At 48.7% G+C, this 20,623-nt stretch overlaps 1 protein-coding gene across 1 annotated transcript in view; it reads right to left on the bottom strand.

Moving 5' to 3' along the window:
• Positions 1–337: 337 nt before the first annotated feature.
• RBM23 (RNA binding motif protein 23) overlaps positions 338–20,623 on the bottom strand; it is a 37,861-nt gene continuing 17,575 nt past the window's right edge. The window contains exons 9-16 of the mRNA XM_068999355.1: positions 15,760–15,912; positions 12,573–12,710; positions 10,927–10,992; positions 9,414–9,497; positions 5,519–5,681; positions 2,654–2,752; positions 1,800–1,908; positions 338–438 (exon numbers count right to left, since the gene is read on the bottom strand). Of these exons, the coding sequence (XP_068855456.1) occupies positions 1,820–1,908; positions 2,654–2,752; positions 5,519–5,681; positions 9,414–9,497; positions 10,927–10,992; positions 12,573–12,710; positions 15,760–15,912 (792 nt within the window). The 3' untranslated portion in view covers positions 338–438; positions 1,800–1,819. The remainder of the gene's footprint in view (positions 439–1,799; positions 1,909–2,653; positions 2,753–5,518; positions 5,682–9,413; positions 9,498–10,926; positions 10,993–12,572; positions 12,711–15,759; positions 15,913–20,623) is intronic.

Below are 20,623 nucleotides of genomic sequence, written 5' to 3'. Positions count from 1 at the left end.
CCTCCCAGTTCCCTCCCAGTCCATCCCAGTTCATCCCAGTCCCTCCCAATCCCCTCCCAGTCCCTCCCAGTCCCTCCCAATCCCCTCCCAGTCCCTCCCAGTCCCTCCCAGTTCAATTCCGCTTTTATTTCGTGTGAATTTTTTTTTTTTATTTTTTTCTTTTTTTCCGATTCCGAGAAAAATCCCAAAAAAAAAACCAAAAAAAAAAAACCCAAAAAAACCAAAAAACCCCAAAAAATCCCAAAAATTCCCAAAAATTCCAACCCCGGGGAGGGGTGGGGGGGGGAGGGGCGGGAATGGGGGAGGGGGCGGGGCCAGCGCTGAGGCCACGCCCCCTTTGCCCCGCCAGGGGGGGAGGGGCCACGGAGGGGGGGAGGGGGCGTGGCCTGAGGGGGGAAGGGGGCGGAGCCTCCTGGCGGGGGCGGAGCCAAATCTCACCTGGAATGGAAAAGGGGGAGGGGTTAGAGGGGAACTGGGAGGGACTGGGAGGGACTGGGAGGGAACTGGACAAACTGGGAGGGAGTGGGAAGGGATTGGGGGGGATTGGGGGGGACTGGGAGGGACTGGGAGGGACTGGGAGGGAACTGGGAGGGGATTGGGGGTTACTGGTTTATACTGGGAGGGGACTGGGAAGGACTGGGAGGGACTGGGAGGGGATTGGGAGAGACAGGGAGGGGTTAGAGGGGGACTGGGAGGGACTGGGAGGGGATTGGGGGGGACTGGTTTATACTGGGAGGGACTGGGAGGGACTGGGAGGGGATTGGGGGGGACTGGGAGGGATTGGGGGGGACTGGGAGGGACTGGGAGGGAACTGGGAGGGGATTTGGGGTTCCTGGTTTATACTGGGAGGGACTGGGAGGGAACTGGGAGGGGATTTGGAGGGACTGGGAGGGACTGGGAGGGGATTGGGGGTTACTGGTTTATACTGGGAGGGGACTGGGAAGGACTGGGAGGGACTGGGAGGGGATTGGGAGAGACAGGGAGGGGTTAGAGGGGGACTGGGAGGGACTGGGAGGGGATTGGGGGGGACTGGTTTATACTGGGAGGGACTGGGAGGGACTGGGAGGGGACTGGGAGGGACTGGGAGGGGATTGGGGGGGACTGGGAGGGACTGGGAGGGAACTGGGAGGGGATTTGGGGTTACTGGTTTATACTGGGAGGGGATTGGGAGGGACTGGGAGGGACTGGGAGGGAATTGGGAGGGACTCGGAGGGGATTGGGGGTTACTGGTTTATACTGGGAGGGACTGGGCCAAACTGGGGGGGGTCACAGGGGGGTGCCCAGCCCTTACTGGTCCGTACTGGTTTATACTGGTTTATACTGGTTTATACTGGGAAGGGCTCTGAGAGACTCAGGGAGCACTGGGGCCAACTGGGCCAAACTGGGGGGGTCACAGGGGGGTCCCCAGCCCTTACTGGTCCATACTGGTCCTTACTGGTTTATACTGGTTTATACTGGGAAGGGCTCTAAGAGACTCAGGGAGCACTGGGGCCAACTGGGACGGACTGGGATGGACCGGGGTGGTCACTGGGGGGTGCCCAGCCCTTACTGGTCCATACTGGTTTATACTGGTTTATACTGGGAAGGGCTCTGAGAGACTCAGGGAGCACTGGGGCCAACTGGGACGGACTGGGGGGGGTCACAGGGGGGTGCCCAACCCTTACTGGTCCATACTGGTCCATACTGGTTTATACTGGTTTATACTGGGAAGGGCTCTAAGAGACTCAGGGAGCACTGGGGCCAACTGGGCCAAACTGGGGGGGGTCACAGGGGGGTGCCCAGCCCTTACTGGTCCGTACTGGTTTATACTGGGAGAGGCTCACATGGTCTGGGGCGAGAAGAGCCCCGAGAGCGTCAAACACTGCGAGGCCAAAGTCTGCGAGGCCAAATTCAGCGCCGGGCTCAGGGCTGGGGGAGGGGAGAGCCGGGGGCTCAGCGGGGGAGGGGAGGAGGGGGGGTCCCCGAAATCCGGGCAGCCCCGAAATTCCCCGATTTACCCCAAATTTACCCCAAATCGCCCAAATTTCCCCCCCCCGCCCGGGATATTTTCCAGCGAAAAACGGGGGAGGGGGGGAAAAAAAAAAACGACCCCGAAACGACCCCGAATCCGCCCGAAATCTCCCCAAAATCCACCCCAAATCCCCCCAAAATCCACCCCGAATCCACCCAAATCTACCCAAAATCGCCCCAAAATCCACCCCAAATCCACCCAAAACCCCCCCAAAATCGCCCAAATCCACCCAAAATCCCGGAAAATCCCCCCAAAATCCACCAAAAAGCCCCCAAATCCACCCAAATCTCCCCAAATCCCCCCCAAATCAGCCCAAATCCTCCCAATTCCCCCCAAAATCCCCCCAATACCCCCCAAAATCGCCCCCAAACCTCCCCAAATCTCCCCAAATCCACCCCAAATCCCTGAAAACCCACCCAAAACCCCCCCAATATCCCCCCAAATCTCCCCAAATCCACCCAAAACCCCCCCAAAATCCCCCCAATTCCCCCCAAATCCCCCCCAAATCCACCCAAACCCCCCCAAATCCTCCCAAAATCTCCCCAAATCCCCCCCCAAATCAGCCCAAATCCTCCCAATTCCCCCCAAAATCCCCCCCCCAGCCCCTCCCCTGCCCCCCCCCCGGTTTTGGGGTCCCCTCACCTGTCAGGGCCGCGGGGTTCAGCCCCCCCAGGGGGGTCAGGGCCCCGTTCAGCTGCTGCAGCGCGGCCTGGGCGGGGGCGGGGAGCTGCAGCCCCGAGCCTGGAGAGCCAAAATCCCCCCGAATCGCCCCAAAAATCAGCCTCGGCCACCGCCAAAACCCCACCCCCAAAACCGCCCCCAAAATCCAGCAAAGTCACCCCAAAATCCCCCCGAATCGCCCCAAAAATCAGCCTCGGCCACCGCCAAAACCCCACCCCCAAAACCGCCCCCAAAATCCAGCAAAGTCACCCCAAAATCCCCCCGAATCGCCCCAAAAATCAGCCTCGGCCACCGCCAAAACCCCACCCCCAAAACCGCCCCCAAAATCCAGCAAAATCACCCCAAAATCCCCCCGAATCGCCCCAAAAATCAGCCTCGGCCACCGCCAAAACCCCACCCCCAAAACCCAGCAAAATCACCCCAAAATCATCCCGAATTTACCCCGAAATCACCCCCCAAATCACCCCAAAATCGCCCCAAAAATCAGCCTCGGCCACCGCCAAAACCCCACCCCCAAAACCGCCCCCAAAATCCAGCAAAGTCACCCCAAAAATCACCCCAAAATCCCCCGAAATCGCCCCAAAAATCAGCCTCGGCCACCGCCAAAACCCCACCCCCAAAACCCAGCAAAATCACCCCAAAATCATCCCGAATTTACCCAAAAAATCACCCCAAAATCATCCCGAATTTACCCCGAAATCACCCCCCAAATCACCCCAAAATCGCCCCAAAATCACCCCAAAATCCCCCCAAATCGCCCCAAAAATCAGCCTCGACCACCGCCAAAACCCCACCCCCAAAACCGCCCCCAAAATCCAGCAAAATCACCCCAAAAACATCCCAAATTTACCCAAAAATTCACCCCAAAATCATCCCGAAATCACCCCAAAATCACCCCAAAATCATCCTAAAATTACCCTGAAAATCACCCCAAAATCCTCCCGGAAATCACCCCAAAATCACCCCCAAAAACCAACAAAATCACCCCAAAATCCCCCAAAATCCCCCCAAAAATCAGCCTCGGCCACTGCCAAAACCCCACCCCCAGAACCGCCCCCAAAATCCAGCAAAATCACCCCAAAATCGTCCCGAATTCACCCCCAAATCCCCCGAAATCGCCCCAAAATCACCCCAAAATCACCCCAGACCCCTCCCAGGTGCCCCCAGCTGTGCCCAGGTGCCCCCAAATCCCCCCCAAACCCCTCCCAGGTGCCCCCAAGTGCCCCCAGGTGTGCCCAGGTGTGTGCCCAGGTGCCCCCAGGTGTGTGCCCAGGTGCCCCCAAATCCCCCCAAACCCCTCCCAGGTGTGCCCAGGTGTGCCCAGGTGTGTGCCCAGGTGCCCCCAGGTGTGCCCAGGTGCCCCCAAATCCCCCCCAAATCCCCCCAAACCCCTCCCAGGTGCCCCCAGGTGTTCCCAGGTGCCCCCAGGTGTGCCCAGGTGTTCCCAGGTGCCCCCAAATCCCCCCAAACCCCTCCCAGGTGTGTGCCCAGGTGCCCCCAGGTGCCCCCAGCTGTGCCCAGGTGCCCCCAAATCCCCCCCAAACCCCTCCCAGGTGCCCCCAAACCCCTCCCAGGTGCCCCCAGGTGTTCCCAGGTGCCCCCAAATCCCCCCCAAACCCCTCCCAGATGCCCCCAGGTGTGCCCAGGTGTGCCCAGGTGCCCCCAGGTGTGCCCAGGTGTTCCCAGGTGCCCCCAAATCCCCCCCAAACCCCTCCCAGGTGCCCCCAGGTGCCCCCCAGGTGTGCCCAGGTGCCCCCAAATCCCCCCCAAACCCCTCCCAGGTGCCCCCCAGGTGTGCCCAGGTGCCCCCAGGTGTGCCCAGGTGTGTTCCCAGATACCCCCAGGTGTGCCCAGGTGTGCCCAGGTGCCCCCAGGTGTGCCCAGGTGGGTGCCCAGGTGTGTGCCCAGGTGCCCCCAGGTACCCCCAGGTGTTCCCAGGTGCCCCCAGGTGTGCCCAGGTGCCCCCAAATCCCCCCCAAACCCCTCCCAGGTGCCCCCAAACCCCTCCCAGGTGCCCCCAGGTGCCCCCAGGTGCCCCCAGGTGTGCCCAGGTGCCCCCAGGTGCGTGCCCAGGTGTTCCCAGGTGCCCCCAAATCCCCCCCAAACCCCTCCCAGGTGCCCCCAAGTGCCCCCAGGTGTGCCCAGGTGTGTGCCCAGGTGCCCCCAAATCCCCCCCAAACCCCTCCCAGGTGCCCCCAAACCCCTCCCAGGTGCCCCCAGGTGCCCCCAGGTGTGCCCAGGTGCCCCCAAATCCCCCCCAAATCCCCCCAAACCCCTCCCAGGTGCCCCCAGGTGTGCCCAGGTGCCCCCAGGTGCCCCCAGGTGTGCCCAGGTGCCCCCAGGTGCGTGCCCAGGTGTTCCCAGGTGCCCCCAAATCCCCCCAAACCCCTCCCAGGTGCCCCCAGGTGTGTGCCCAGGTGTACCCAGGTGTGTGCCCAGGTGCCCCCAAATCCCCCCAAACCCCTCCCAGGTGCCCCCAAACCCCTCCCAGGTGCCCCCAGGTGCCCCCAGGTGTGCCCAGGTGCCCCCAAATCCCCCCCAAATCCCCCCAAACCCCTCCCAGGTGCCCCCAGGTGTTCCCAGGTGCCCCCAGGTGTGCCCAGGTGCCCCCAGGTGCGTGCCCAGGTGTTCCCAGGTGCCCCCAAATCCCCCCAAACCCCTCCCAGATGCCCCCAGGTGCCCCCAGGTGTGCCCAGGTGCCCCCAGGTGTGCCCAGGTGCCCCCCAGGTGTGCCCAGGTGCCCCCAAATCCCCCCAAACCCCTCCCAGGTGTGTGCCCAGGTGTGTGCCCAGGTGTGCCCAGGTGCGTGCCCAGGTGGGTGCCCACCTTCGGCCAGCTTGGCCATCAGCTGCAGCCTCCCCGCGGCCGAGCCGAGCTCCGGGGGGTCCTCGCTGGCCCCGCCCCCTCCGGCCGAGGCCCCGCCCCCCGCCGAGGCCCCGCCCCCCTCCGGGAAGGTGACGTCACTGGAGCCGTCGGGCCGCTCGCTCACCTGCGGGCCCGAAACCGGCGGGAATCAGCCCAAAAATGGGGGTGGGGAACCCCAAAAAACCCCAAAATCGGCCCAAAACGGGGCCGGGGAACCCCAAAAACACCAAAATGGGCCCAAAACGGGGCCGGGGAACCCAAAAAACCCCAAAATCGGCCCAAAACGGGGCCGGGGAACCCCAAAAATACCAAAATGAGCCCAAAATGAGCCCAAAACGGGGCCGGGGAACCCCAAAAAACCGAAAATGGGCCCAAAACGGGGCCGGGGAACCCCAAAAAACCGAAAATGGGCCCAAAACGGTGCCGGGGAACCCCAGAAACCCCCAAAAAACCCCGAAATGGGCCCAAAACGGGGCCGGGGAACCCAAAAAAACCCAAAATGGACCCAAAACGGGCCCGGGGAACCCCAGAAAAAGCCCCAAAAAAACCCGAAATGAGCCCAAAACGGGGCCGGGGAACCCAAAAAACACCAAAATGGGCCCAAAATGGGGCCGGGGAACCCAAAAAACCCCAAAATGGGCCCAAAACGGGGCCGGGGAACCCCAGAAACACCAAAATCGGCCCAAAACGGGGCTGGGGAACCCAAAAACCCCAAAATGAGCCCAAAATGGGGCCGGGGAACCCCAAAAACCCCAAAATCGGCCCAAAACGGGGCCGGGGAACCCAAAAAACACCAAAATGGGCCCAAAACGGGGCCGGGGAACCCAAAAAACCCCAAAATCGGCCCAAAACGGGGCCGGGGAACCCCAAAAATACCAAAATGAGCCCAAAATGAGCCCAAAACGGGGCCGGGGAACCCCAAAAAAACCGAAAATGGGCCCAAAACGGGGCCGGGGAACCCAAAAAACACCAAAATGGGCCCAAAACGGGGCCGGGGAACCCCAGAAACACCAAAATCAGCCCAAAATGAGCCCAAAATGAGCCCAAAACGGGGCCGGGGAACCCCAGAAACCCCCAAAAAACCCCGAAATGGGCCCAAAACGGGGCCGGGGAACCCAAAAAAAACCCAAAATGGGCCCAAAACGGGCCCGGGGAACCCCAGAAAAAGCCCCAAAAAAACCCGAAATGAGCCCAAAACGGGGCCGGGGAACCCAAAAAACACCAAAATGGGCCCAAAACGGGGCTGGGGAACCCAAAAAACCCCAAAATGAGCCCAAAACGGGGCCGGGGAACCCCAGAAACACCAAAATCGGCCCAAAACGGGGCTGGGGAACCCAAAAAAACCCCAAAATGAGCCCAAAACGGGGCCGGGGAACCCCAGAAACACCAAAATCAGCCCAAAATGAGCCCAAAATGGGGCCGGGGAACCCCAGAAACGCCCAAAAAAAACCCGGAATGAGCCCAAAACGGGGCCGGGGAACCCAAAAAACCCCAAAATGGGCCCAAAACGGGGCCAGGGAACCCCAAAAAAACCGAAAATGGGCCCAAAACGGGGCCGGGGAACCCCTGAAACACCAAAATCAGCCCAAAATGAGCCCAAAATGGGGCCGGGGAACCCCAGAAACCCCCCAAAAAACCCCGAAATGAGCCCAAAATGAGCCCAAAACGGGGCCGGGGAACCCCAGAAACCCCCAAAAAACCCCAAAATGGGCCCAAAACGGATCCGGGGACCCTCAGAAACACCAAAATCGGCCCAAAACGGGGCTGGGGAACCCAAAAAACCCCAAAATGAGCCCAAAATGGGGCTGGGGAACCCCAAATACCCCCCAAAAAAACCAAAATGAGCCCAAAATGAGCCCAAAACGGGGCCGGGGGAACCCCAAGAAACCCCAAAATCGGCCCAAAACGGAGCCGGGGAACCCAAAAAAACCCAAAATGAGCCCAAAAAGGGAGTGGGGGAGGGGAAAAGGGCGGGAATGGGCTCGAAATCCACCCAAAATCAACCAAAACCCACCCAAATCCACCCAAAATCCCCCAAATCCACCCAAAATCAACCAAAACCCACCCAAATCCACCCAAAATCCCCCCCAAAGTTTCCCAAAATCCCCCCCAAAATCCCAAATTTCCTCAAATCCCTCCAAAATCCCCCAAAATCCCCCAAAAAATCCTGAAAATCCCTCCAAAAATCCCCCAAAAATCCCCCAAAATCCCCCAAAAATTCCCCAAAATCCCCTCAAATCCCCCAAAATCCCTCCAAATCCCCCCGAAATCCCCAAAAATCCCCCCAAAAATCCCAAAAAATCCCCCCAAAAATCCCCGAAAAATCCCCAAATCCCCCAAAAATCCCCCAAATCCCCCAAAAATCCCCCCAAAAATCCCCCAAAAATCCCCAAAATCCCCCCAAAAATCCCCCAAAAATCCCCCAAAAATCCCCCCAAAATCCCCAAAAATCCCCTAAATCCCCCCAAAAATCCCCCAAAAATCCCCCAAAAATCCCCCCAAAATCCCCTAAATCCCCCCAAAAAATCCCCAAATCCCCTCAAATCCCCCCAAAAATCCCCAAATCCCCCAAAATCCCCCCAAAATCCCTCCAAATTTCCCCAAATCCCTCCAAAAATCCCCCAAATCCCCCAAAATTCCCAAAAATCCCCCCAAAATCCCCCCAAAATCCCCCAAATCCCCCAAAATCCCCCCAAAAATCCCCCCGAAATCCCCAAAAATCCCCCCAAAAATCCCAAAAAATCCCCCCAAAATCCCCCAAATCCCTCAAAAATCCCCCAAATCCCCCAAAATCCCCCAAAAATCCCCCAAATCCCCTCAAATCCCCCAAAATCCCTCCAAAATCCCCCCAAATCCTCCAAATCCCTCTAAAATCCCTCCAAATTTCCCCAAATCCCCCCAAAAATCCCCCAAATCCCCTCAAATCCCCCAAAATCCCTCCAAATCCCCCCAAAATCCCCCAAAAATCCCCCCGAAATCCCCAAAAATCCCCCCAAAAATCCCAAAAAATCCCCCCAAAAATCCCCGAAAAATCCCCCAAATCCCCCCAAAAATCCCCCAAAAAATCCCCCCAAAATCCCCCAAAATCCCCCAAAATCCCCCAAATCCCTCAAAAATCCCCCAAATCCCCCAAAATCCCCCAAATCCCCCCAAAAATCCCCAAAAATCCCCCAAAATCCCCCAAAATCCCTCCAAATCCCCCCAAAAATCCCCCAAAAATCCCCCAAAATCCCCCAAAAATCCCCCAAAATCCCCTCAAATCCCCCCAAATTTCCCCAAATCCCCCCAAAATCCCCCCCAAATCCCCCCAAAAATCCCCTAAATCCACCCAAAATCCCCCCAAATTTCCCCAAATCCCCTCAAAATCCCCCAAAAATCCCCCAAAATCCCCCAAAAATCCCCCAAAATCCCCTCAAATCCCCCCAAATCCCTCCAAAATCCCCCCAAATCCTCCAAATCCCTCTAAAATCCCTCCAAATTTCCCCAAATCCCCCCAAAAATCCCCCAAATCCCCTCAAATCCCCCAAAATCCCTCCAAATCCCCCCCAAATCCCCCAAAAATCCCCCCAAAATCCCCAAAAAATCCCCCCAAAAATCCCCCCAAAATCCCCCAAAATCCCCCAAAATCCCTGAAATCCCCCCAAATCCCCCCAAAAATCCCACAAAATCCTCCCCAAATCCCCCCAAATTTCCCCAAAAATCCCCCAAAATCCCCAAAAATCCCCCCAAAAATCCCCCAAATCCCCTCAAATCCACCCAAAATCCCCCCAAATCTCTCCAAAATCCCCCCAAAAATCCCAAAACCCCCCGAAATCCCCGAAAGTGCCCAAATCGGGGGATTCTGCCCCAAACCCACCTGCCCCACGCGCATCGGCCGCCCGGCCAGCTCGAAGCCGTTCAGCTGCTCCAGCGCCCGGCGCGCGCACTCGGCCTCCGAGAACTGCGGGTTTGGGGCGAAAAACGGCGATTTTGGGCAAAAACGGGGAGTTCGGGGAAAAAAACCGGCGTTTTTGGGCGAAAAAATGGGGATTTTGGGTAAAAAAAACGGGGGTTTTGTGGGGAAAAATGGGGGTTTTAGGGATTTTGGGGTCACCTGGATAGAGGTGGGAGGGAGATTTGGGAGGAAAAATGGGGATTTTGGGCAAAAATGGGGAATTTTAGCTGAAAAAACAGCATTTTTGGGCGAAAAAATGGGGATTTTGGGCGAAAAAATGGGGATTTTGGGTAAAAAAATGGGGGTTTTGTGGGGCAAAAATGGGGGTTTTGTGGGGCAAAAATGGGGGTTTTGGGAGGGAAAATGGGGATTTTGGGCAACCTGGGTAGAGGTGGGAGGGAGATTTGGGGGGAAAAATGGGGATTTTGGGCAAAAATGGGGAATTTTAGCAGAAAAAACGGCATTTTTAGGGAAAAAAATGGGAGGTTTGGGTACAAAAATGGGGGTTTTGGGACCTTTTTGTTCATTTTGGGGCTAAAAATGGCATTTTTGGGGCGTTTTCTCGCATTTTGGGTCTAAAAGTGGCAATTTTGGGACATTTTTTCCCATTTTGGGTCTAAAAATGGCATTTTTGGGGCATTTTTTCCCCCAATTTGGGTCTAAAAGTGGCAATTTTGGGCCGTTTTTTCCCATTTTGGGTCTAAAAATGGCATTTTTGGGGTGTTTTTTCTCATTTCAAGGCTAAAAAGGGCATTTTTGGGCCGTCTGCTCCCCCATTTTGGGTCTAAAAGTGGCAATTTTGGGCCGTTTTTTCCCATTTTGGGTCTAAAAGTGGCATTTTTGGGGCGTTTTTTCTCATTTCAAGGCTAAAAAGGGCATTTTTGGGCCGTTTCTCCCCCATTTTGGGTCTAAAAGTGGCAATTTTGGGCCGTTTTTTCCCATTTTGGGTCTAAAAGTGGCGTTTTTGGGCCGTTTTTTCTCATTTCAAGGCTAAAAATGGCATTTTTGGGCCGTCTGCTCCTGGTTTTGGGTTGAACCCGGGCGTTTTTTGTAGCTTTTTACCCCCAATTTGGGTCTAAAAATGGCATTTTTGGGGCGTTTTCTCCCATTTTGGTTCTAAAACTGGCATTTTTAGGGCGTTTTTTTCCATTTTGGGTCTAAAAATGGCATTTTTGGGGCGTTTTTATTCATTTTGGGGCTAAAAATGGCATTTTTAGGGCATTTTTTCCCCCAATTTGGGTCTAAAACTGGCATTTTTGGGCCGTTTTTTCCCATTTTGGGTCTAAAAGTGGCAATTTTGGGCCGTTTTTTCCCATTTTGGGTCTAAAAATGGCATTTTTGGGGCGTTTTTTCTCATTTCAAGGCTAAAAGTGGCATTTTTGGGCCGTCTGCTCCCGGTTTTGGGTGGAAACGGGGCGTTTTTGGGGCCACTCACGGTGATGAAGCCGTAGCCCTTGGACTGCCCCGTGTCCGGGTCCCGCATCAGGACGATGCTGTCGATCTGGGGGTGGGGGAGGGGCGCAGCTCACAAAAGGGGCCTGGCCCCTCCCCCTCCCCTCCCCCCCAAAAAAAATCCCCCCCTGGGTTTTCCCAAAATCCCCGCTTTTCCCCCCAAAAATCCCCATTTCCTCCCCAAAGTCCCCAAATTTTTCCCTCAAAATTCCCTTTTTCTTCTCCCAGAAATTCCAAGTTTCCCCCCCAAAATCCCCATTTCCTCCCCAAAATCCCCAATTTTTTCCCCCAAAAATCCCCAATTTTTCTCCCAAAATTCACTTTTTTTTCCCCCCAAAATCCCCAATTTTCCTCCCAAAAATCCCCATTTCCTCCCCAAAATCCCCAATTTTTCCCCCAAAATCCCAGCTTTTCCTCCCAAAAATCCCCATTTCCTCCCCAAAATCCCCAATTTTTTCCCCCAAAATCCCCAATTTTTCCCCCCAAAATTCCTAGGTTTTTTCCCCCGAAATCCCCAATTTTTTCCCCCCAAAAATCCCCAATTTTTTCCCCCAAATTTCCCATTTTTTTTCCCCCACAATCCCCAATTTTTTCCCCCAAAATTCCCGGTTTTTTTCCCCCTGAAAATTCCAAGTTTTCCCCCCAAAATCCCCAATTTTTCCCAAAAATCCCCAATTTTCCCCCAAAAATCCCCATTTCCTCCCCAAAATCCCCAATTTTTTCCCTCAAAATTCCCTTTTTCTTCTCCCAGAAATTCCAAGTTTTCCCCCCAAAATCCACAATTTTTCCCCAAAATCCCCAATTTTTCCCAAAAATCCCCAATTTTTCCCCCAAAATTCCCGGGTTTTTTCCCCCCAAAATCCCCGTTTTTCACCCCCAAAATCCCCCGTTTCTCCCCCCAAATCCCCGTTTTTGCCCAAAATCCCCGTTTTTCACCCCAAATCCCCCCCAAAACCTCCCCAAAACCCCCATTTTCCCCCCCAAAACCCCCATTTTTCCCCCCCAAATCCCCAATTTTTTTCCCCCAAACCCCTTTTTTTTCCCCCAAACCCCCGTTTTTGCCCAAAATCCCCGTTTTTCACCCCAAATCCCCCCCAAATCCCCCCCAAGCCCCCCCAAAACCCCCCCAAAACCTCCATTTTTCCCCCCCAAAACCCCCAATTTTTCCCCCCAAATCCCCAATTTTTCCCCAAAAAAACCCCATTTTTTTTCCCCAAACCCCGTTTTTTCCCCCCCAAAGCCCCGTTTTTGCCCAAAATCCCCGTTTTTCACCCCAAATCCCCCCCAAGCCCCCCCAAAACCCCCCCAAAACACCCATTTTCCCCCCCAAAACCTCCATTTTTTCCCCCCCAAATCCCCAATTTTTCCCCCAAAAAAACCCAATCTTTTTCCCCCAAACCCCTTTTTTTTCCCCCAAACCCCCGTTTTTGCCCAAAATCCCCGTTTTTCACCCCAAATCCCCCCCAAGCCCCCCCAAAACCCCCCCAAAACCCCCATTTTTCCCCCCCAAAACCTCCATTTTTTCCCCCCCAAATCCCCAATTTTTCCCCAAAAAACCCCGTTTTTTTTCCCCCGAAGCCCCGTTTTTGCCCGAAATCGCCGTTTTTGGCCCCAAAGCGGGGCGGGCACCTTGCCGAAGGGCTCGAAGATGCCGCGCAGCATCTCCTTGGTGATGTTGCAGTGCAGGGAGCCCACGTAGAGCCGCAGCGGCCCCCCCGAGCCCTTCTGCAGAGGGGCTGCCATGGCTGCCAGGCGGTTCTTCTCGGCCTGCAGGGGGGGATTTGGGGAGAAAAAGGGGGAAAACGGTGAAAAACGGCGAAAAAACGGAGAAAAACGGTGAAAAAACGGCGAAAAACGGTGGAAAAACAGGGAAAAAACGGTGAAAAAAGGGGGAGAAACGGGGAAAAAATGGGGAGAAAAAGGGGAGAAACGGGGAGAAGCTGCTGTGGCCGCCAGGCGGTTCTTCTCGGCCTGGAGGGGGGATTTGGGGAGAAAAAGGGGGAAAACGGTGAAAAACGGCGAAAAAACGGAGAGAAACGGTGGAAAAACGGCGAAAAACGGTGGAAAAACAGGGAAAAAACGGTGAAAAAAGGGCGAGAAACGGTGAAGAAATGAGGATAAAATGGTGAAAAAGGGGGGGGAAAAATGGGGAAAATGGGGAAAAAAGGGGAGAAAAAGGGGGAAAACGGTGAAAAATGGTGAAAAAATGGCGAAAAACGGTGAAAAAATGGGGAAAAACGGTGAAAAAACGGCGAAAATATGGGGAAAAACGGGGAAAATATGGGCGAGAAACGGGGAAAAAATGGGGAGAAATGGGGAGAAAGCAGCAGCTGCCATGGCCGCCAGGCGGTTCTTCTCGGCCTGCAGGGGGGGATTTGGGGAGAAAAAGGGGGAAAACGGTGAAAAACGGCGAAAAAACGGAGAGAAACGGTGGAAAAATGGGGAAAATATGGGGAAAAACGGGGAAAATATGGGGAAAAAATGGGGAAAAACGGGGGGAAAATGGGGGAGAAAATGGAGAGAAACGGGGGAAAAACGGGGAAAAATGGGGAAAAAACAGTGAAAAAACGGCAAAAAACGGGAAAAAATGAGGAAAAAACGGTGAAAAAACGGTGAAAAAACGGCGAAAAATGGTGAAAAAACGGGGAAAAAAGGGCGAGAAACGGGGAAAAAATGGGGAGAAACGGGGAGAAAGCAGCAGCTGCTGTGGGTGCCAGGCGGTTCTTCTCGGCCTGGAGGGGGGATTTGGGGAGAAAAAGGGGGAAAACGGTGAAAAACGGTGAAAAAATGGCGAAAAACGGTGGAAAAATGGGGAAAAACGGTGGAAAAACGGGGAAAAAACGGTGAAAAAATGGGGAAAAACGGTGAAGAAATGAGGAAAAAACGGTGAAAAAAGGGGGAGAAATGGGGAAAATGGGGAGAAACGGGGGAAAAACGGGGAGAAAAAGGGGGAAAACGGTGAAAAATGGGGAAAAAATGGGGAAAAACGGTGAAAAAATGGGGAAAAACGGGGAAAGAACGGCAAAAATATGGGGAAAAAACGGTGGAAAAATGGGGAAAAACGGTGAAAGAACGAGGGTAAAACGGAGAGAAAGGGGGGGGGAAATGGGGGAAAAATGGGGAAAATGGGGAGAAACGGGGGAAAAACGGGGAGAAACGGCAAAAAAATGGAAAAAAAACGGTGAAAAAACGGGGAAAAACGGTGAAGAAATGAGGAAAAAATGGGGAAAAAATGGGGAAAAAATGAGGGGAAAATGGGGGAGAAAATGGGGAAAAACGGGGAGAAAAAGGGGGAAAACGGTTAAAAATGGGGAAAAAATGGGGAAAAATGGTCAAAAAATGGAAAAAAACAGGGAAAAAATGGGGAAAAACGGGGAAACAACAGCGAGAAAAGGGAAAAAAACGGTGAAGAAACGAGGATAAAACGGTGAAAAAAAGGGGGGAAAATGGGGGAAAAATGGGGAAAATGGGGAGAAACGGCGAAAAAATGGCAAAAAACGGGGAAAAAATGAGGAAAAAACGGTGAAAAAACAGCAAAAAAAATGGGGAGAAAATGGGGAAAAAATAGTGAAAAAATGGGGGAAAAATGGGGAGAACTGGGGAGAAAGCAGCAGCTGCCATGGCTGCCAGGCGGTTCTTCTCGGCCTGGAAGGGGGGATTTGGGGAGAAAAAGGGGGAAAACGGTGAAAAACGGCGAAAAAACGGGGAAAAACGGTGAAAAAATGGGGAAAAACGGTGAAAAAATGGGGAAAAAACGGTGAAGAAACGAGGGTAAAATGGAGAGAAAAGGGGAGGGAAATGGGGGAAAAATGGGGAAAATGGGGAGAAACGGGGGAAAAACGGAAAAAAACGGGGAAAAAATGAGGAAAAAACGGTGAAAAAACAGCAAAAAAAATGGGGAGAAAATGGGGAAAAAAGGGGAAAAACGGGGAAAAAATGGGGGGAAAATGGGGAAAAACCAGGAGAAATGATGAAAAATGGGGAGAAAAGGGTGAAAAACAGGGAAAAACCAGGGTAAAACGGGAAAAAACGGGGAAAAAAGGTGAAAAATGAGGAAAAACTGGGAGAAATGGGGGAAAAAAAGGCAAAAAAAGGGTGAAAAAAAGGAGAAAAAAAAGGGAAAAAAGTGGGGAAAAAATGGGGGAAAAATGGGGAAAAAATGGGGAAAAAAGGGCAAAAAAATGGGGGAAAAAAAAGGGAAAAAAAGGGCAAAAAAGGGCAAAAAAATGGGGAAAAAAAGGGCAGAAAGGGAGCAAAAAAGAGCAAAAAAAAGGTAAAAAATGAGCAAAAAAAGGAGCAAAAAAGGGGAAAAAATAGGGAAAAAAAGGGCAGAAAAAAGGGCAAAAAAAGGGAAAAAGAGGGCAAAAAAAGAGAAAAAAAAGGCAAAAAAAAGGGCAGAAAAAGGGAAAAAAAAAGCAAAAGAAAGGCCAGAAAAAGGGAAAAAAAAGGGAAAAAAAAGAGCAAAAAAAGAGCAAAAAAAGGGCAAAAAACGGGGAAAAAACTGCTTAAAAAAAAGGTCCTGGAAGGTCACAAAAAACCCCCAAGAAACCTCCAAAAAAATGAAAAAAAAAAGGAAAAAATTTGGGAAAAGTTCCACCCAAAATTCCCCAAAATTCCCAAATCCCCTCCCAAAAACCGCTAAGGTCCTGGAAGGTCAGAAAAACAGCAAAAACCGCTCGGAAAAGGTCCTGGAAGGTGACAAAAAACCGCAAAAAACGGGAAAAAAATGGGAAAAAAAGGGGAAAAAATGGGGAAAAAAATGGGAAAAAAACGGGGAAAATTCTCCCAAAATTGGGCAAAAGTGTGGGGGACTCACCTGGGAGGCCTGGACGATGATGGGCACCCCGAGGAGGCGCTGGCCCGTCAGGCCAATGGCCAAGGGCACCGACTGGATCTCGCAGAACTCCACGTAGGCGATGCCCTTGGAGCGGCGGGAATTCCGGTCCGAGATGATCCGCACGTCCCGCACCTGCAAGGGCAGTTTGGGGCAGTTTTAGGGGGTTTGGGGGATTTTAGGGATTTTTTGGGGATTTTTTGGGGTTTTTTTCTGGGATTTTTTTAGGATTTTTTTGAGATTTTTTGGGATTTTTTTAGGATTTTTTTGAGATTTTTTGGGATTTTTTTAGGATTTTTTGGGGATTTTTTGGGGATTTTTGGGGGGATTTTTTGGGATTTTTTTAGGATTTTTTGGGGGATTTTTTGGGATTTTTTTAGGATTTTTTGGGGATTTTTGGGGGGATTTTTTGGGATTTTTTTAGGATTTTTTGGGGATTTTTTTGAGATTTTTTGGGGGGATTTTTCAGGAATTTTTTGGGGATTTTTTGGGAATTTTTTAGGATTTTTTTGAGATTTTTTGGGATTTTTTTAGGATTTTTTTGGGGATTTTTTGGGATTTTTTTAGAATTTTTTTAGGATTTTTTGGGGATTTTTTTGGGATTTTTTTAGGATTTTTTGGGGGATTTTTTGAGATTTTTTGGGGATTTTTTGGGATTTTTTGGGGGATTTTTTCGAAATTTTTTAGGATTTTTTGGGGATTTTTTTGGGGATTATTTGGGGATTTTTTGGGGGATTTTTAGAATTCTTTCCGCTGCCCTTGGAGGGGCGGGAATTCCGGTCCGAGATGATCCGCACGTCCCGCACCTGCAAGGGCAGTTTGGGGAAGTTTTAGGGGGTTTTGGGGATTTTAGGGATTTTTTGGGGATTTTTCGGGGATTTTTGGGGATTTTTTGGAGATTTTTTGGGATTTTTAAAGGATTTTTTTGGGATTTTTTTAAGATTTTTTGGGGATTTTTTTAGGATTTTTTTAGGATTTTTTTGAGATTTTTTGGGGATTTTTAAAGGATTTTTTTGGGATTTTTTTAGAATTTTTGGGGGATTTTTTTGGGATTTTTTGGGATTTTTTTAGGATTTTTTGGGGATTTTTTGGGATTTTTTTGGGATTTTTTGGAGATTTTTTGGGATTTTTAAAGGATTTTTTTGGGATTTTTTTAAGATTTTTTGGGGATTTTTTTAGGATTTTTTTAGGATTTTTTTGAGATTTTTTGGGGATTTTTAAAGGATTTTTTTGGGATTTTTTTAGAATTTTTGGGGGATTTTTTTGGGATTTTTTGGGATTTTTTTAGGATTTTTTGGGGATTTTTTGGGATTTTTTTGGGATTTTTTGGAGATTTTTTGGGATTTTTTTAGGATTTTTTTGGGGATTTTTTGGGATTTTTTGGGGATTTTTTTGGATTTTTTTAGGATTTTTTGGGGATTTTTTGGGATTTTTTTGGGATTTTTTGGGATTTTTTGGAGATTTTTTGGGATTTTTTTAGGATTTTTTTGGGGATTTTTTGGGATTTTTTTAGGATTTTTTGGGGATTTTTTTGGGATTTTTTGGGGGGATTTTTCAGGAATTTTTTGGGGATTTTTTGGGAATTTTTTAGGATTTTTTTGAGATTTTTTGGGATTTTTTTAGGATTTTTTTGGGGATTTTTTGGGATTTTTTTAGAATTTTTTTAGGATTTTTTGGGGATTTTTTTGGGATTTTTTTAGGATTTTTTGGGGGATTTTTTGAGATTTTTTGGGGATTTTTTGGGATTTTTTGGGGGATTTTTTCGAAATTTTTTAGGATTTTTTGGGGATTTTTTGGGGGATTTTTTAGGATTTTTTGGGGATTTTTAGAATTCTTTCCGCTGCCCTTGGAGGGGCGGGAATTCCGGTCCGAGATGATCCGCACGTCCCGCACCTGCAAGGGCAGTTTGGGGCAGTTTTAGGGGGTTTGGGGGATTTTAGGGATTTTTTGGGGATTTTTCGGGGATTTTTGGGGATTTTTTGGAGATTTTTTGGGATTTTTAAAGGATTTTTTTGGGATTTTTTTAAGATTTTTTGGGGATTTTTTTAGGATTTTTTTAGGATTTTTTTGAGATTTTTTGGGGATTTTTAAAGGATTTTTTTGGGATTTTTTTAGAATTTTTGGGGGATTTTTTTGGGATTTTTTGGGATTTTTTTAGGATTTTTTGGGGATTTTTTGGGATTTTTTTGGGATTTTTTGGAGATTTTTTGGGATTTTTTTAGGATTTTTTTGGGGATTTTTTGGGATTTTTTTAGGATTTTTTGGGGATTTTTTTGGGATTTTTTGGGATTTTTTTAGGATTTTTTGGGATTTTTTGGGGATTTTTTGGGATTTTCTTAGGATTTTTTGGGGGATTTTTTGGGATTTTTTTAGGATTTTTTGGGAATTTTTTGGGATTTTTTTGGGATTTTTTGGAGATTTTTTGGGATTTTTTTAGGATTTTTTTGGGGATTTTTTGGGATTTTTTTAGGATTTTTTGGGGATTTTTTTGGGATTTTTTGGGGGGATTTTTCAGGAATTTTTTGGGGATTTTTTGGGAATTTTTTAGGATTTTTTTGAGATTTTTTGGGATTTTTTTAGGATTTTTTTGGGGATTTTTTGGGATTTTTTTAGGATTTTTTTGGGGATTTTTTGGGATTTTTTTAGAATTTTTTTAGGATTTTTTGGGGATTTTTTGGGGATTTTTTTTAGGATTTTTTGGGGATTTTTTGAGATTTTTTGGGGATTTTTTGGGATTTTTTTAGGATTTTTTGGGGATTTTTTTGAGATTTTTTGGGATTTTTTTGGGATTTTTTTGGGGATTTTTTGGGATTTTTTTAGGATTTTTTGGGGATTTTTGTGGGGATTTTTTGGGGGGATTTTTTTGGGGATTTTTTTAGGATTTTTTGGGGGATTTTTTGGGGATTTTTTGGGATTTTTTTAGGATTTTTGGGGGATTTTTTTGAGATTTTTTGAGGATTTTTTTGGGGATTTTTTTAGGATTTTTTTGAGATTTTTTGGGATTTTTTTGGGATTTTTCTGGGATTTTTGGGGGGATTTTTTTGGATTTTTTTAGGATTTTTTGGGGGATTTTTTGGGATTTTTTTAGAATTTTTTTAGGATTTTTTTGGGATTTTTTTGGGATTTTTTTAGGATTTTTTGGGGGATTTTTTGAGATTTTTGGGGGATTTTTTGGGATTTTTTTGGGGATTTTTTCGAAATTTTTTAGGATTTTTTGGGGATTTTTTGGGGGATTTTTTAGGATTTTTTTGGATATTTTTTGGCGATTTTTTTGGGGATTTTTTTAGGATTTTTTTAGGATTTTTTTGAGATTTTTTGGGGATTTTTAAAGGATTTTTTTGGGATTTTTTTAGAAGTTTTGGGGGATTTTTTGGGGATTTTTTGGGATTTTTTTAGGATTTTTTGGGGATTTTTTGGGATTTTTTTGGGATTTTTTGGAGATTTTTTGGGATTTTTTTAGGATTTTTTGGGGGATTTTTTGGGATTTTTTTAGGATTTTTTGGGGATTTTTTTGAGATTTTTTGGGATTTTTTTAGGATTTTTTGGGATTTTTTGGGGATTTTTTGGGATTTTCTTAGGATTTTTTGGGGGATTTTTTGGGATTTTTTTAGGATTTTTTGGGGGATTTTTTGAGATTTTTTGGGGGATTTTTTGGGATTTTTTTGGGGATTTTTTCGAAATTTTTTAGGATTTTTTGGGGATTTTTTGGGGGATTTTTTAGGATTTTTTTGGATATTTTTTGGCGATTTTTTTGGGGATTTTTTGGGGATTTTTAGAATTCTTTCCGCTGCCCTTGGAGCGGCGGGAATTCCGGTCCGAGATGATCCGCACGTCCCGCACCTGCAAGGGCAGTTTGGGGCAGTTTTAGGGGGTTTGGGGGATTTTAGGGATTTTTTGGGGATTTTTTGGGGGATTTTTGGGATTTTTTTGGGGATTTTTTGGGATTTTTTTAGGATTTTTTTGAGATTTTTTGGGATTTTTAAAGGATTCTTTTGGGATTTTTTTAGGATTTTTTGGGGGATTTTTTGGGATTTTTTTAGGAATTTTTGGGGGATTTTTTGAGATTTTTTGGGGGATTTTTGGGGATTTTTTTGGGGATTTTTTTGAAATTTTTTAGGATTTTTTGGGGATTTTTGTGGGGATTTTTTCGGAATTTTTTAGGATTTTTTTGCGGATTTTTTGGGAATTTTTGAGGACTTTTTGGAAATTTTTTGAGAATTTTTCTGGGGATTTTTTGGGGATTTTTTGAGATTTTATGGGGATTTTTTGGGGGATTTTTGGGGATTTTTTTTAGGAATTTTCGAGAATTTTTTGGAATTTTTTTGGATTTTTTGGGGGGATTTTCGGGATTTTTTGGGGATTTTTTAGGATTATTTGGGGATTTTTTGGGGGATTTTTAGAATTCTTTCCGCTGCCCTTGGAGCGGCGGGAATTCCAGTCCGAGATGATCCGCACGTCCCGCACCTGCAAGGGCAGTTTTGGGGGAGTTTTAGAGGGTTTTGGGGATTTTAGGGATTTTTTGGGGATTTTTCGGGGATTTTTCTGGGATTTTTTGGGGAATTTTCGAGAATTTTTTGGGATTTTTTTAGGATTTTTTTGAGATTTTTTGGGATTTTTTGGGGGATTTTTTTTGGATTTTTTTGGGATTTTTTGGGGATTTTTTGGGATTTTTTTAGGATTTTTTTGAGATTTTTTGGGATTTTTAAAGGATTTTTTTGGGATTTTTTTAGGATTTTTTGGGGATTTTTTTGGGATTTTTTGGGGATTTTTTGGGATTTTTTTAGGATTTTTTGGGGATTTTTTGGGGGATTTTTTGGGGTTTTTTTTGATTTTTTGAGGGATTTTT

This window comes from Aphelocoma coerulescens, unplaced genomic scaffold, assembly GCF_041296385.1.
Source record: "Aphelocoma coerulescens isolate FSJ_1873_10779 unplaced genomic scaffold, UR_Acoe_1.0 HiC_scaffold_345, whole genome shotgun sequence".
Lineage (NCBI taxonomy): Eukaryota > Metazoa > Chordata > Aves > Passeriformes > Corvidae > Aphelocoma > Aphelocoma coerulescens.
This window is presented reverse-complemented; position numbering and strand designations above follow the sequence as displayed.